Below are 13,275 nucleotides of genomic sequence, written 5' to 3' on the forward strand. Positions count from 1 at the left end.
GCTTCAATCCGTTCTTTCGAAAAAGTTTTTCTTAATATTAAAATCATTATGATTTACGCGGTTATTGCTCTGGTATCAATTAAAACAACTTTCCAGTCGCTTACTATTTTAATTAATTTTCCTTAAAAACGTTTTAGATTTGTCGTAAATAAATAATAAAGCTCGCCTTATCCAGCTACATCTTGCAAGATTGCTGAGCAGATTAACAAAAACTAAACACATTATTAGTTATACTATAGTGAATATTATGTTGTAGGAACGTGAAAGAAGACGTCAACACACAACGTTTATCAGACAACTTGACTCGAGAAGAAGGTGGGAAGAAAGAGAACGAAGAAAACACCAGAATCTTTTAGACCGATTGTTAGTTAAAGAGAAGAAGTTACAGCAAAGACGTAAAGAGATGGAGCTGTTGTCTGAATTGAGGTGAACTATTAGATATATGATGTTATAATAACAAAGATAATTCTTATTTTACATATATTATTTAAATTAATAAAGGGGGTTTTAAAAAGTAATTAAAACAAAAAATTGTTGCTAAATAACATCACTCTCTAACCAACCCATAGGTTTTGGGTCTGAGTTCCGGTTAAACTATATTTTTTTCTGGTTAGGCAGAAATGACCTCGTTTGGACTATTACAAGTCTAGTTGATCTAGTTTATTTGTATAAAACATTTAACATTCACACTAATCTTCTTACAAAAATTTATTTTCTTTGTAATCCTAGAGTTACTCGAACTAAAAATCTTATATACGTACCTATCTCGCTCGAACATCTGGTACTTTGAATGGTCAAGTGAATAGGCTATCTCGCTCTTACAACTTGATTATTAATATCGATGTAAGTATTGATGTGTTTTACAACAGTCTGCCAAGTTACTGTATTGTATAACCTTGTTTATCATGCTCTTAATGAGATTTAAGTTTTCATTTAGTTTAGGTTATTATTGTTATTTTTGTTTTATTTATTATCTTTTTAATTTAAGTTATTACTTATGTTCTTATATAATTTATGTGTATGTGTGTTAAATTTGTGATGTCATATTTTTTTAGAACATATAAATAAATAAATAGTATTTCCTTGAATTGCTTACATATAATTGTAATTGCATTGTAGGAGACCACAAGAAGACTCATCCCTGTCAGACCAGAAGCCGCTTCCCAACCTGGACAGGATACAAGGTCTCAAAGTCTCGGGGCAGGCCTTCGCTGATCTCCTACAAGTTTATGAGTTCCTACACAACTTTGGACAAGCGCTTGGTATTGGTAAGTTTTTCGTATTCGTTCCATAGTTAGTTAGTTCCATATAAGTCCCATAGCCAAACATTTAGCAAAGTAAACTTCGGTCTATGAATGTGTGTCGCTCAATGATAGTAATTTGTATCTATAATTAAATTAAAACATTAAAAACTGATTTAAAATATACAGATTTTTACCACACAAAGAGCCTATTTATTTATTAAGATCTCTTGAAGGCTACCAGAGCTTTGACGTAATTAAAGATAACAATAAAACGAAATATTAAATTACACATAAAAATAACTGACAGTAATCTTCTTGCCTGTTAATTATTTTTGATCTTTCAGATGTTGAAGCGCTGCCAACATTAGACACACTACAGCAGGGTCTTATACCAGACTACAACCAAGAAGCTGAAAATGAGCTCATAATAGTTCTGACTAGACTTTTAGTTCTCTCAATTGGTAAGTGCTGTATATTTGATATTTCTTAAATGTTATGTAATTTTATTATGTTCAGTTATAGATACTTTTTTTTATTCAAAGTAAATGTTTCTTTTATGGAAATAGTGAAAAAAAGTATTTGCTAAATTCGTCTGTAAATAGGAAAACAATATTTCCATGAAAATTAAATCACTTTATTTTACATCTAGATAATGCGCGACTTTTTTCGCGAGTTTCAAACTTATAAAATATATTTATATCTATACACGTAGTAAAACAAATATTTTATGAAATTGTGTTGTTTTAGAAATTCTAAGCTTAGAAATAAATAGTTGATAGCTACTTTTCTTTATACTAATTCTCAGTCGGACGTCAATGTAACACTTGAAGACCGTCGTTCCACAACTTAATGTTTTCTATACTATTATGAATTAGAACCTTACTTAGTGTTCAAGAAAAGTGCGTATTCCTAAAAGGCAGGCAACGTACACGCATTCCGTTGAGTTGTTAGTTGTGGTGTCGCTTAACACCGGATGAGTCGCTTACCAGTATCTTTCATTTTTAAACAAACTGTGAATATATAATGTTATTATAGCAAATTCTTATGTAAATCTTAAAGCCATTGTGAATTACAGAGGATCCGGGTATACCGCACCCGGGACGACATACAACGCTGCTGGGTCAGGCGATACGTCTCGGTGATATACGGCCTGAAAATCTCAGCGAGGTGCTGCGCATATACCTTTATGCTAACGCTACGGGCGAGGTTAAGGCTTTGACGGGTGAGTTATTTATCTGTGACTCTATTTACAGAGCAGTGTTGGCCTAGTGGCTTCAGCGTGCGACTCTCATCCCTGAGGTCGTAGGTTTGTGCAATGGACTTTCTTTCTATGTGCGCATTTAACATTAGCTTGAACGGTTAAGGAAAACATTGTGAGGAAACCGGCTTGCCTCAGACCCAAAAAGTCGACGGTGTGTTTAAGGCTCAGAAGGCTGATCACCTACTTGCCTATTCAATTCACAAACCATCATGAAACAGATACAGATATCTGAGGCCCAGACCTAAAAAGATTGTAGCGCCATTGATTATTATTATTTATTTACAATTTAACTCGGCTACAAGTTCAATTCCCGGTTTTCAACAAGAAACCCTAAAATATTTTTTTTCTTACGTAATTTGCGGATTTTTATACGTTATTGTAGAAGTGACATTTTGTTATTTAGCCTTAATGAATAAATAGACTGCCCAACACATTTAAGATTTTTTTATTCGATCCAGCTTACTCTTCTAATACCCATAGCGATAGCGATCTTAACGCTGTCACAAGCTTAGACTCCAAAACTGTACCGCAATCGCTATCGATATCGGAAGTCATAAAATGTTGATTACATAGTTCGTATTTTATGTAAATCTTTTGGTTACAGGACTAACAGTGGAAAGAGAACGAGAACGTCGTGTTGCTGATCATCATCAGAGCGATGCTGAGATGCAACAAACCTGCGTGAGCACCAAAAACGCGGCATACTACGAGCATCTACACAATAATAGCACTTATAAACTATCAGGTATGTGTCAAAATAATATATGTTATTGTCTAAAGTTAAATGTTCTACTAGTCAAATGCGTGTTCATGACCATGCACTAACTATGCATGGCTTTGTGTTGCGAAGTGTAAAATTAAACTAGACATTACTATTACTCATTAGACTATTTATTTGTAATAAAACAATTTTAGGTCTGGGCCTCAGATTTCTGTATCTGTTTCATGATGATGTTAATCTTATACGAAAGTAGGTGATCCGCCTCCTGTGCCTGACGCACGCCGTCGACTTTTTGGGTCTAAGGCAAGCCGGTTTCCTCACGATGTTTTCCATTAGCGTTCGAGCTAATCTTAAATGCGCACATAGACAGAAAGTCTATTGTTGCATTGCCGGGATTCGAACTTGTGACCTAAGGTCAGAGACACGCTTAAACAACTAGGCACACTGCTCTTATCAACTAATGGAAGCGATATATTGAATAATCTTAATTCCAGAAATGCTTCGAGACAAACCCTTCGTCTCGCTAAACCCGAGTAGTAAGGCGCGAATGTTGGCATATCTTTGTGACGAGCTACTACAAAGCAAGGCCGTCCTAAGGGCAGTGGATGCTTCATTAGACCACCTCAACCAGCTTCGAAAGGAGAGATACCTCATGGATGCTAAAATACGGAAGTAAGTTCCGATACTCTATGGTTTTGATAGTCCTATAGAGATCCTAGATATAATTGCTATGGCTGTAACTAGAGTCCTGTACCCTTAATTAATTCAAAGATAATACGAAAATTACAATGTGATCTTAGAACTAAGCCTTTTTTCTGGTAAAAATATAATAGAATAAACCATCCGCTAATAAATAAAATTACATGTTTATACATAACATACATCTTTCTTGTATGACAAATAGATGTCCTATCTATTTTTGCTTAGTTTTCATTTATATCTGAGAGAATATATTATTCTTGGGAATATATTATTAAACGGTATTTTTTAATCTTTTCGAAGATAAATTAAATTTAACTGTCTTTGAATATCTCCATGATGTTATGTACAATAGTTATAAATTAAATATAATTTTATTGGATTATATAGCTGTTATATCATTGTTTATTTATTATATAACTTTGTAAATTGGTTTGATATCCTCCTCGACGGGTTTACAAAAAATAATTCATCTTACATCTAAAGAAAACGTTATTACAGAGTTCGATCACTCTACCAACGCAAGTTACGGGCGGAACAAACTGAGAAGCAACAAGCTCTAGCATTGGAGAGAATGCAGCGGCTGGTAGAAGAAAGTTCTGGAATTATGCGTTCACCTGCTCGTGGTACGCATTTTCTATAAATAAATAAAAGAAACCTTTAGTACTTAGTCTAGGGTTTTTTACAATATTTACTATTATTAGCACTAACCTTTACCTACCCTTTATTTCGACAAAAGTCGAAAAATTTTTGGGAGCCCATAACTATAGCTTACGCTCTTCCGGAAACTATACCCTTGAAATCCCATCTCATAACTCCTCCTTTCTTGGCGATTCCTTTAAGGTCTCTGCAGTTAGGCCATGGAATTCACTTCCCGTCCCTATTGGCTTAGCTCCTTCTCTATCTTCCTTTAAATTTCTTCTGAACAAACATTACCTATCCACATCGTATCCCTAACTTTCTACTACTAACTGACGTGAGACTTATATTAAATTATAGTGATTTATGTATCTTTTTATTTTTAATGTATCATCTTTTTAGTTTAGTTTGTTTTTTTTTGTTCCTGTTTAGTTTTGTCTTAATAAATGTGTATTACATGTTTTTTTGCATTTCTTGCCTATCTTATGCATTTTCTTCTCTTTTCTCACAGTGGTTTCTCATAGAGATCGCTCGTAAGCGATAAGGCCGGCAGTTGCCCTCCTTATGATTTAATTATGTTCAATTTTTTTATATTATAGTGTAACGAAGTGTAAATAAATAAAAGTCTCCTCTCCACATGTTGATCTTTCCCTCGCTACTCTTCACATTCTACCCAGTATAACCTTTTTACATCCCATCTCTCCCTTGCTGTTCTTCCCATCCCTAGGGTACCCCTCTTATCTTCTTTGTCTATATTCCCTTTCATATCTTACCATGTGTTCCAGATATGGCCATTTCAGTCTTTTACATGTTGTGTTTGCATCTTTAAAATTTGCCTTTTATAGTACTTCACATAACCTTATCAATTAATTTCACTTCTGCAATGCTTCGTTCTGAATTATTTGATGTACATTTATTTTGTAAGGATTAGGTAAAAGGCATTCGCTGTATCTGAATATTTAAATAATATGTTTTAACATACAAATATTTGTTATACAAATTGTTATTTATACTAATACCTATTAGTGTGATATTAAATGTATTGTGTAATAAAAGACAGAGTACCACATATGATTGATAATTAACTGGAAAGTCACTGCCTCCAGCAATAAGGTTCTCACATCAGGAGCTTGGAATACTTATTTTTGTTATTTATTTTGACCATAATTAATTCTAGAAACTCCAGAAAAGTCAGAAACACCGAAAAAAGAGTCATCTCTCTCACCAGAGGACAAACCCGGTACACCATCCCCATACAAGGAAGAGGAGCCAAGTGACAAGGAACTGTCGCCCTTAAAAGAGCTGAGCAAAAAGGAGATTTTAAACAACAATAAAGAAGAAATTCCGGTGGAAGGAAAGGACAAAGATAGCGTTATGGGTGACGATGTATTGAGCGATTTGGAGAGTGAAGGGACACAGCCTGAAGAGGTAATGATTATAAAATTTAATTATTCTAAGCCATACCCCGCATATATTGGGTATGAAACATTGTCACAAGTGTGTCGAACTATGAATTCGGTATCTACAGTAAAAATAACACCAATGTAAACATTGCAAGTCTATGGGCAGCAAAAATAAATTGACTTCTGAATTTAATTTTTTTTTTAAAAACTAAAAATAATTTACGACCGCGTTGTCCTAGCTCCATTGCATAGCGACCTAACTGCAAGTGCATATCGAAATGCATTACATATAAGATTTACGTTAACATATTGTATGTATATAATTCTGTTTTACTAAATGTTTTACTAATCTCTTCACAGGACGAAGACAAGAATCTATCATCTGAAGAGTTATCAAGGAAATTAGAGAAATTGTTACGACAATCCGAACAGCAGGTGTTGCAACTTGCCGCCGCTTCCAATTCATTGAGGGCCACGTGTTATGGACAAGACAGGTAAAAAGATTAAAATTTATATGTATTAAAGGTTAAGTTATATTTTTATGTGATATTCTTCATATTGAAAATTAAGTTGATTTTTATTTTTATCAGTGGCTTTTGATATTTTTTTAATAGTTTTGCATATGAATATGTTATCACAATAAGTTTATATATTTATTAGTAACTGCCAAGTTTCTTACCAGCACTTGGAAGCTCGGTTCCCGATAACCAACATACTTATTACATTTGAACTTTTTTTAATATAAAGAACTGCATACTATATATTTGGAGTGATGGTTTCTTATATATCTTTTTTAATAATGTTTTTTCGAAATTTTGCTTAAATTATTTTTTTCTATTTGTATTATACCTATAGATTTCCCGATTATATAAAATATAATTAAGTCCATAATATAAATAAATTTTCAGGTATTGGCGTCGTTACTGGTCCTTGGGCAAATGTGGAGGTGTTTTGGTGGAAGGTATGGAGTCAGCTCAATCCGAAATTATGGCGTATCATGAGAAACTAGAGGATGCTAAAATTAACGGCGTCAAATTCGAATCAAAACGTATGTAATATTTAAATTAATATAAGAAATATTTTTAGGCCTAACCCGAAATGATTATCGTTTTGTTGGGAATCGATATTACTTTGAGTTGTATGAAATGTGCTTTAACCAATAAAGCACGGACTCAAAAAAAATAATTCGAGAAAAGTTGTGATTTCACTAATTGTGTATCTACCTATACTGTTTGTGCGTAAGCAAAGCAAAAAAAAATTGGTACTCACAGCCTAGACTAAAATAATGCATTATAAAGCTAATAAGACTAAATAATTTATAATTATTTTCTTATAACATATATGTTATTTAGAAATACAAGTATTTTTATCCTCAGAAGAAATAAAATCTGAAGATATTAAGACTGAGGAAAACCAAGACAAGGTGTCTGATGCTGAAGCTGAACAGGAACTCCGGAGTATCAAGAGTGAACTTAACCTCAGTGACAAGACTCAGATTATCAAATATGAACCCAATAAAATTGTTTGTAAGGTTGAAGGTTAGTTATATCTTTTGAAACTTCTTTGCATACTTAATTTTTACCTGACAATATGAATAAATTTTTTTATATATAAATTACTATTTGTAATAACTGTTCTCGTTTATCCTTATTTTGTTTTGATTCTGAATTACTTGGGAATATAAGAAATAAACAAAATTAAAAATTTACTTCTTTGTTAGCATTGATACTGACTTGTTAATAATAGAGTGCTTTTTTAAAATAATTTCATTTATTTTTCAGGAATAAAAATGGAAGAGAAATACATCCAACAAAAGAGCCACGAGGAAGAAGACATGTTGGACATTGAAGATTCCATTCCGACCGCATTTTTAGTACAAAAACCTTCACATAAACCGCTCTTTGCAAGTCAAGCCGAGCCCGTAGACAAACCACAGGATATAATTAAACTTGAAAATCCCGCCAAAACGGAACCAATCGACAAAGAACAGGAAGAGCCTAAAGACTCGCTAGTCAACAATTTGGAGGAACTCCGCAAAATGGCGGAAGCCGTATCTTCACAATTGGACGCGGCTAAGAAAGCAGAAAATGAGATCAAAGAAGAAAAACAAGAACAGCAGGACATGGAAACAGATTCCGCGAATACGCATCTATATTCAAAGATGTTGGACGGAAAATGGTTCTCCATACTGCGGCATGAGAACGCTTTCTTAAATAATATAAACGAAGAGAAATATGACGTACCTAAATATTGTGATAACGAACACACATGTAGTGAAATCATACAATGCCAGGGTCATAAATGGGACGTCTCAAATAATTTGCATTTATTAAATGACCCGAGTTTGTTCACACTAAATAGTATGGTGACGAGTGTACAGGTGCCGTGTAATAATGTGTATGCGGATTCTAGTCTAACATTGTCAGGCTTGGACCAAGACATGATGGACGCCACTTTGAATAATACAGAAATGGAAGTCGAGGAGACGAAGGAACCGGTAAGTCTTAGAGATATCATTTGGAATATATTTTTCTATACAAGATATTCGGATCGAAGTCAAAGTAAATTTATTCATATAGGAGATCTTTTGTAAACATTTAGTAACAGTTTTCAAGTCAAGAGGGGCTGTAAAACCCCTTCGCCACAGCTTTATGTTTTATTGTTTAAATTTGCATCATGCTTGGTCGTTTGTTTTGACACACTGCAGCAAATAGTTTTTATTAATTGTTTTGTATACGTAAAATAATGTATTATTTATTATAATTATAATTTCATACAGGAAAATGATTTGGAAAAAGAACTCCAAGCGGACTCCACAAAAGCGGACCTTGCCACTCAAAAGGCGAAAGCTTCTGGTCTAAATAGCCTAGGGCTTCTAAACTTCAATGCCTTATCGACGTATGTCACCTGCGATTCACCACCTCCGATACAAATGTCGCCTGACGAACTGGACCAGCTGGAGCACTGTAAAATTCATGGCTTGCCTAAGAAGGTGGATGGAAATTTTGTTCCTAAAGATCTAAGGTATGTAACCATTGATTAATAGCATAATTGTTAATGTAGGTTACTATAGTCGAAGAACAAGAAGAAACCAAAGTATTTTCTAAGATCACTGAAGTATTACAAAGACTTTTTAATTAAATATTCAAAAATATACACTTCTGCCCTTTGCTAAAGAATAATAAATAAATTTCAGACATGGCTGGTGGAGAATAACAGAATCGGAACAAATGAAACAAGTGCTTGACTCGTTACACCCACGTGGAGTGAGAGAGAGGGAACTACATGCGTCGCTTATCCAACATCTACCCACAGTTAATAATAAGGTTATTGTTGGAACTGTGACTTTGTTGTTCAGTGACTTTCAGTCTGTCCAAATACTTCTTACGAGAAAAGAAACTAATCCCTAAAATCCCTGGTCGTCGTCGATCTTTGTGGAGAATTCCTATGGCGTTGACCTCATTTCAATACTCTAGAACAACATTAATTTAAAATGAATAACAAAATGCTCTTTGCTTAAAAAATCCAATGTAATATACATTTCCCTGACCCATGCATTGAAATTATGAATGGAAACTATCACTTTAATAACATAAATAATGTTTGATGATAAATTTTGTTTTCAGCTTTATATTGACAAAGGTGACACATCTTTAACGCAACTGTCAGTGTCACCTCTAGATACCACAGATTATACACCACCTGACGAACCTGGCTCATTCTGTGCTAATACTGCAAGGAGGGTCGATATGGCTTTGTTATCTATGGTACGTATTAAGCTTAGTATGATTATGATGTTTCGTTGGTTTATATATTTAACTGATTATAATCACAACGTGATCATATACATTTAGTATTCTAAATCAAACTATGTACCCTTTCGTTTAGAGCGCAAATAATATTTTATTTAAAATATTTACAATTACCGGTTAATTTTATGTTCCTTATCGCTTTTCAGGTGGAAGCCCTAGAAGAAAGAGTGGTAGCTGCCTCTATGCAAGTAAAGGGCTGGCGTCCGAGCTGTTTGCCCCTTGCCCCAGACGCCTCCGGGGCAGAAATAGTCGCCTGGGCGCGTCACCAACTTGCCCAACTCGAAGCTCACGTGGAGAGGCGATATTTGAAACCGCCCCTGGTACAAAGGTACGCTAGGTAATGTATACATTTATTGTAAGCTTGCGTTTTGTGTGAGGTAAGTTTGTGGTAGAGTTGGCACTTTGTGGATGGGTACACATTTTCTAAGTTGGTGGTTTGTATGCTCGCCTAAGTTGGAACCGTATTTATTTTTTTGTTACAATGGGAGTGGTTTTTATATAAATTTGTTTGAAACGGCTTGAATTTAATGGTGATGGGTCCTATCAGTGATTAACAATGACACATTCGCACTATTAATATGGTTAAATAGTTTACAACGAAGCTATTAAGCTTGTTTTTATAAGTACTAGACTATCTAAAGTTAGTAATTCCTTTTTGGGAAAAGGGTAGCCCTTTTCCTTTAATAAAATCCCAGAGGCTCTTTTATCTCTGCCTTTTAATGTATTAAAGAAAAGCTGTGTAAAATGGCTTACTACAAAGTTAACTATTATCTAGTTGATAAAAGGGCCTGGGACTAGTGCTAGACAGGCCTCTTATTTGTGATATTTGTTTTAAAATAAGTATTGTTTGATGATTTGCTAATTTAAATGATCACCGAGAGTTTTTTCGCCGGCTTTTTCTCTCGGCTTAAATCCTATGTCTTCTTTGCCGATGAGTAGGGATGTCTACTTATTTAAATTTAATGACGTGGAACAATTTTTTTTTATTCATATAAATTATTGTTACGAATCTTGGAAGCCCACGTAGTTGGAGTTGATGAAAACAAAGTTTTAACCTAACTTAACCTAACCTTTTTTGCATGCTTCACATCCAAATTTAGCTATCTATTAAAACTATACAAAACAGACATCTTCCCGCTGATTACTATATATAGGTATTGTTATATTAGGTTGTGTAAAATATGGTCTACCACTAGGTGCACTATTAGTGATTATATGATAGAGTTTTGTCATAAATGGATTCCCTAAAGATGTCCCTCATATAAATTGTACATACATTTATTAGACTAGGAGTAGATGGTTTTTATTGCACTTCCATGTTTGTATAAAATTAATTTACAATGTTCATTGGTATAAAGGTTAAGACAATGTAAGGTAGATTTGCACGGAGGTGGTTTTCATAGTTTTTAGTTTTAATATTAACTCCATTATTACACTTTTGGCCTCAGATTTGAGTCCTTTCCTTTGATATTTTACAGCAAGTAAGTGATTAGCTCTCTTAGTCTTCGATTTTTGGGTTCAACCCAATCTCGGCTTTGGTGAAAATAAACTGATATAAAATAAAGCTTTACTAGAGTTTGATGAGTACTATACTTTTGCTCAGGGCTGTGTGTTCTGCCCTTACTCCTATGTCAGGTTTTTAAATTACATAGTACATTAATAAAACCAGATATAACACGGCGTGATTTTAATAAAAAATTATAGTATAGAAGACCTATTTTAATTGAAAAATTTAGGCAGGATTTATTTGAGTCTTCCGTTCTTTAACATTGAAGTAATTCGACTCTGGCGTTTATTAAATGGGCTTAATTCATATTTATTTATAAATGTTATATATTTTTCAGTACAAACGACGCTAACCTCGGAGCGATGCTGCAAAGTGAACACGGTAATGCATCTGCTACGTCTCCGCAAAATTCAGAGAACAATGAGGGAAAAGGTGTGTACTGTATATGCTCTATTAAAAATATTACCTTTCGGTGTTACGCGCTCAGTAATCCTCGTCTTCAAAAGTTAAATAAATTATATTTTCGTACTGCTAAAATAAACGCTGCATATGTGTGTACTAACCATTTTTATTCAAGGCTACAATTTCTTTATTATTATTTATTAAATTAATACTTAGCCAGCGCTTGCGACTTTATAAGCACAAATACGGCCTCACATGGATAACTGTTCTCATCTCTGGGCGGGAGCTCCTCAGTACCAGCTCCTTCCACTTGACCGTATCCAACGAAGAGCGATTCCTCCATTACGTTGCGTAAAGATGTGGGACCTCTGCTACCGTATTAGCTGTTATTTCGTTCTTGAAGTATTATAGCTATTGGAGTATCCTTTGATATTTCGGTAATAGCCAATCGGAGTTTATATTTTCTTTCGTTAGTTGGTTGGGTTCTATATATAATTTTTATGGAATCGTGGGTTTTTTTTAAGAAAAATATATTTTTCTTGAAGAATGTATACGAATTCCTTTATTATAACTATATTAGGTCTGGGCCTCAGATTTCTGTATCTGTTTCATGATCATTTGTTAATCGAATAGACAAGCCTCAGCCTTCTGTGCCTGACAAACGCCGTCGACTTTTTGGGTCGAAGGCAAGCCGATTTCCTCACGATGTTTTCCTACATCACTCGAGCGAATTTTACATGCGCACATAGAAAGTCCATTGGTGCACAGCCGGGGATCGAACCTACGACCTCAGTGACGCGAGTCGCACGCTGAAGCCACTAGGCCAACACGGCTCTTTGATACTTCATTACCTAAATATAATATACGTAATACCTTTTTATTTAAGAACTTAAAGCTGTCTTTAAAGAGCAAGAAACTATTAATAATAACATTAATAATAGTGTAATAACTAATAAGTTTTGTCAAAAATTGATATAAATAAATTTATAATAATAATAATAAGCCTTTATTCCACATCTTTGACATACATTTGATTAAAATAAAAAGATACATTTATAGATTTACTTAGATGCGGCCCCTGTCCGGGAGAAGGCCTTCTCCAACTTTTTCCACCCTACTTTATTTTTTGCCATCGTCATCCAATTTCTGCCATCTACCCTCTCTATCCCTCTATTGGTCTTCCTTTCTTCCTGTTTCCTTTCGGACCCGTCCATTCTGTTACTGCTCTAGACCATCTGTCGTCTGTACAACGGGCTACGTGGCCTGCCCATCTCCATTTAAGTTTAAATAAATTTATACATTACAGAAACTCGTGGCATTGCCCGTGGTCTCTCAACATGGCGTGATGCAGTATCTCGGTGTAACACGGCCGCACAACTCGCGATGTTGCTTCATGCGCTGGAGTCGCATATTGCGTGGGACAAGAGTATTATGAAGGCTGTGAGTATATTGAATAATTTAGTCTTAACTTTAATATTCTCTGGTAAAAAATTCCAGACTTTCACATATATACTAATGTATGCTTAAATTGAAAAAAATATATAAAATGCAGCTTTATTTGAGACATGACTTTGTACATTGTTCATA

At 34.4% G+C, this 13,275-nt stretch overlaps 1 protein-coding gene across 13 annotated transcripts in view; it reads left to right on the forward strand.

Moving 5' to 3' along the window:
• The window catches only part of LOC123715772, a 58,779-nt gene that overhangs the window by 38,552 nt on the left and 6,952 nt on the right, over positions 1 to 13,275 (forward strand). For 11 of the 13 annotated variants that reach the window (XM_045671050.1, XM_045671054.1, XM_045671055.1 and 8 more), the window contains 18 exons: positions 257 to 426; positions 1,120 to 1,268; positions 1,589 to 1,705; positions 2,320 to 2,466; positions 3,110 to 3,250; positions 3,721 to 3,898; positions 4,427 to 4,551; positions 5,742 to 5,992; positions 6,328 to 6,461; positions 6,876 to 7,015; positions 7,344 to 7,505; positions 7,749 to 8,464; positions 8,747 to 8,991; positions 9,164 to 9,293; positions 9,594 to 9,734; positions 9,926 to 10,116; positions 11,624 to 11,718; positions 12,995 to 13,128. In XM_045671050.1, the coding sequence (XP_045527006.1) occupies positions 257 to 426; positions 1,120 to 1,268; positions 1,589 to 1,705; positions 2,320 to 2,466; positions 3,110 to 3,250; positions 3,721 to 3,898; positions 4,427 to 4,551; positions 5,742 to 5,992; positions 6,328 to 6,461; positions 6,876 to 7,015; positions 7,344 to 7,505; positions 7,749 to 8,464; positions 8,747 to 8,991; positions 9,164 to 9,293; positions 9,594 to 9,734; positions 9,926 to 10,116; positions 11,624 to 11,718; positions 12,995 to 13,128 (3,366 nt within the window). The remainder of the gene's footprint in view (positions 1 to 256; positions 427 to 1,119; positions 1,269 to 1,588; positions 1,706 to 2,319; positions 2,467 to 3,109; positions 3,251 to 3,720; positions 3,899 to 4,426; positions 4,552 to 5,741; positions 5,993 to 6,327; positions 6,462 to 6,875; positions 7,016 to 7,343; positions 7,506 to 7,748; positions 8,465 to 8,746; positions 8,992 to 9,163; positions 9,294 to 9,593; positions 9,735 to 9,925; positions 10,117 to 11,623; positions 11,719 to 12,994; positions 13,129 to 13,275) is intronic. The other 2 variants (XM_045671052.1, XM_045671051.1) reach the window with 2 other exon arrangements.

This window comes from Pieris brassicae, chromosome 10 (assembly GCF_905147105.1).
Source record: "Pieris brassicae chromosome 10, ilPieBrab1.1, whole genome shotgun sequence".
NCBI lineage: Eukaryota > Metazoa > Arthropoda > Insecta > Lepidoptera > Pieridae > Pieris > Pieris brassicae.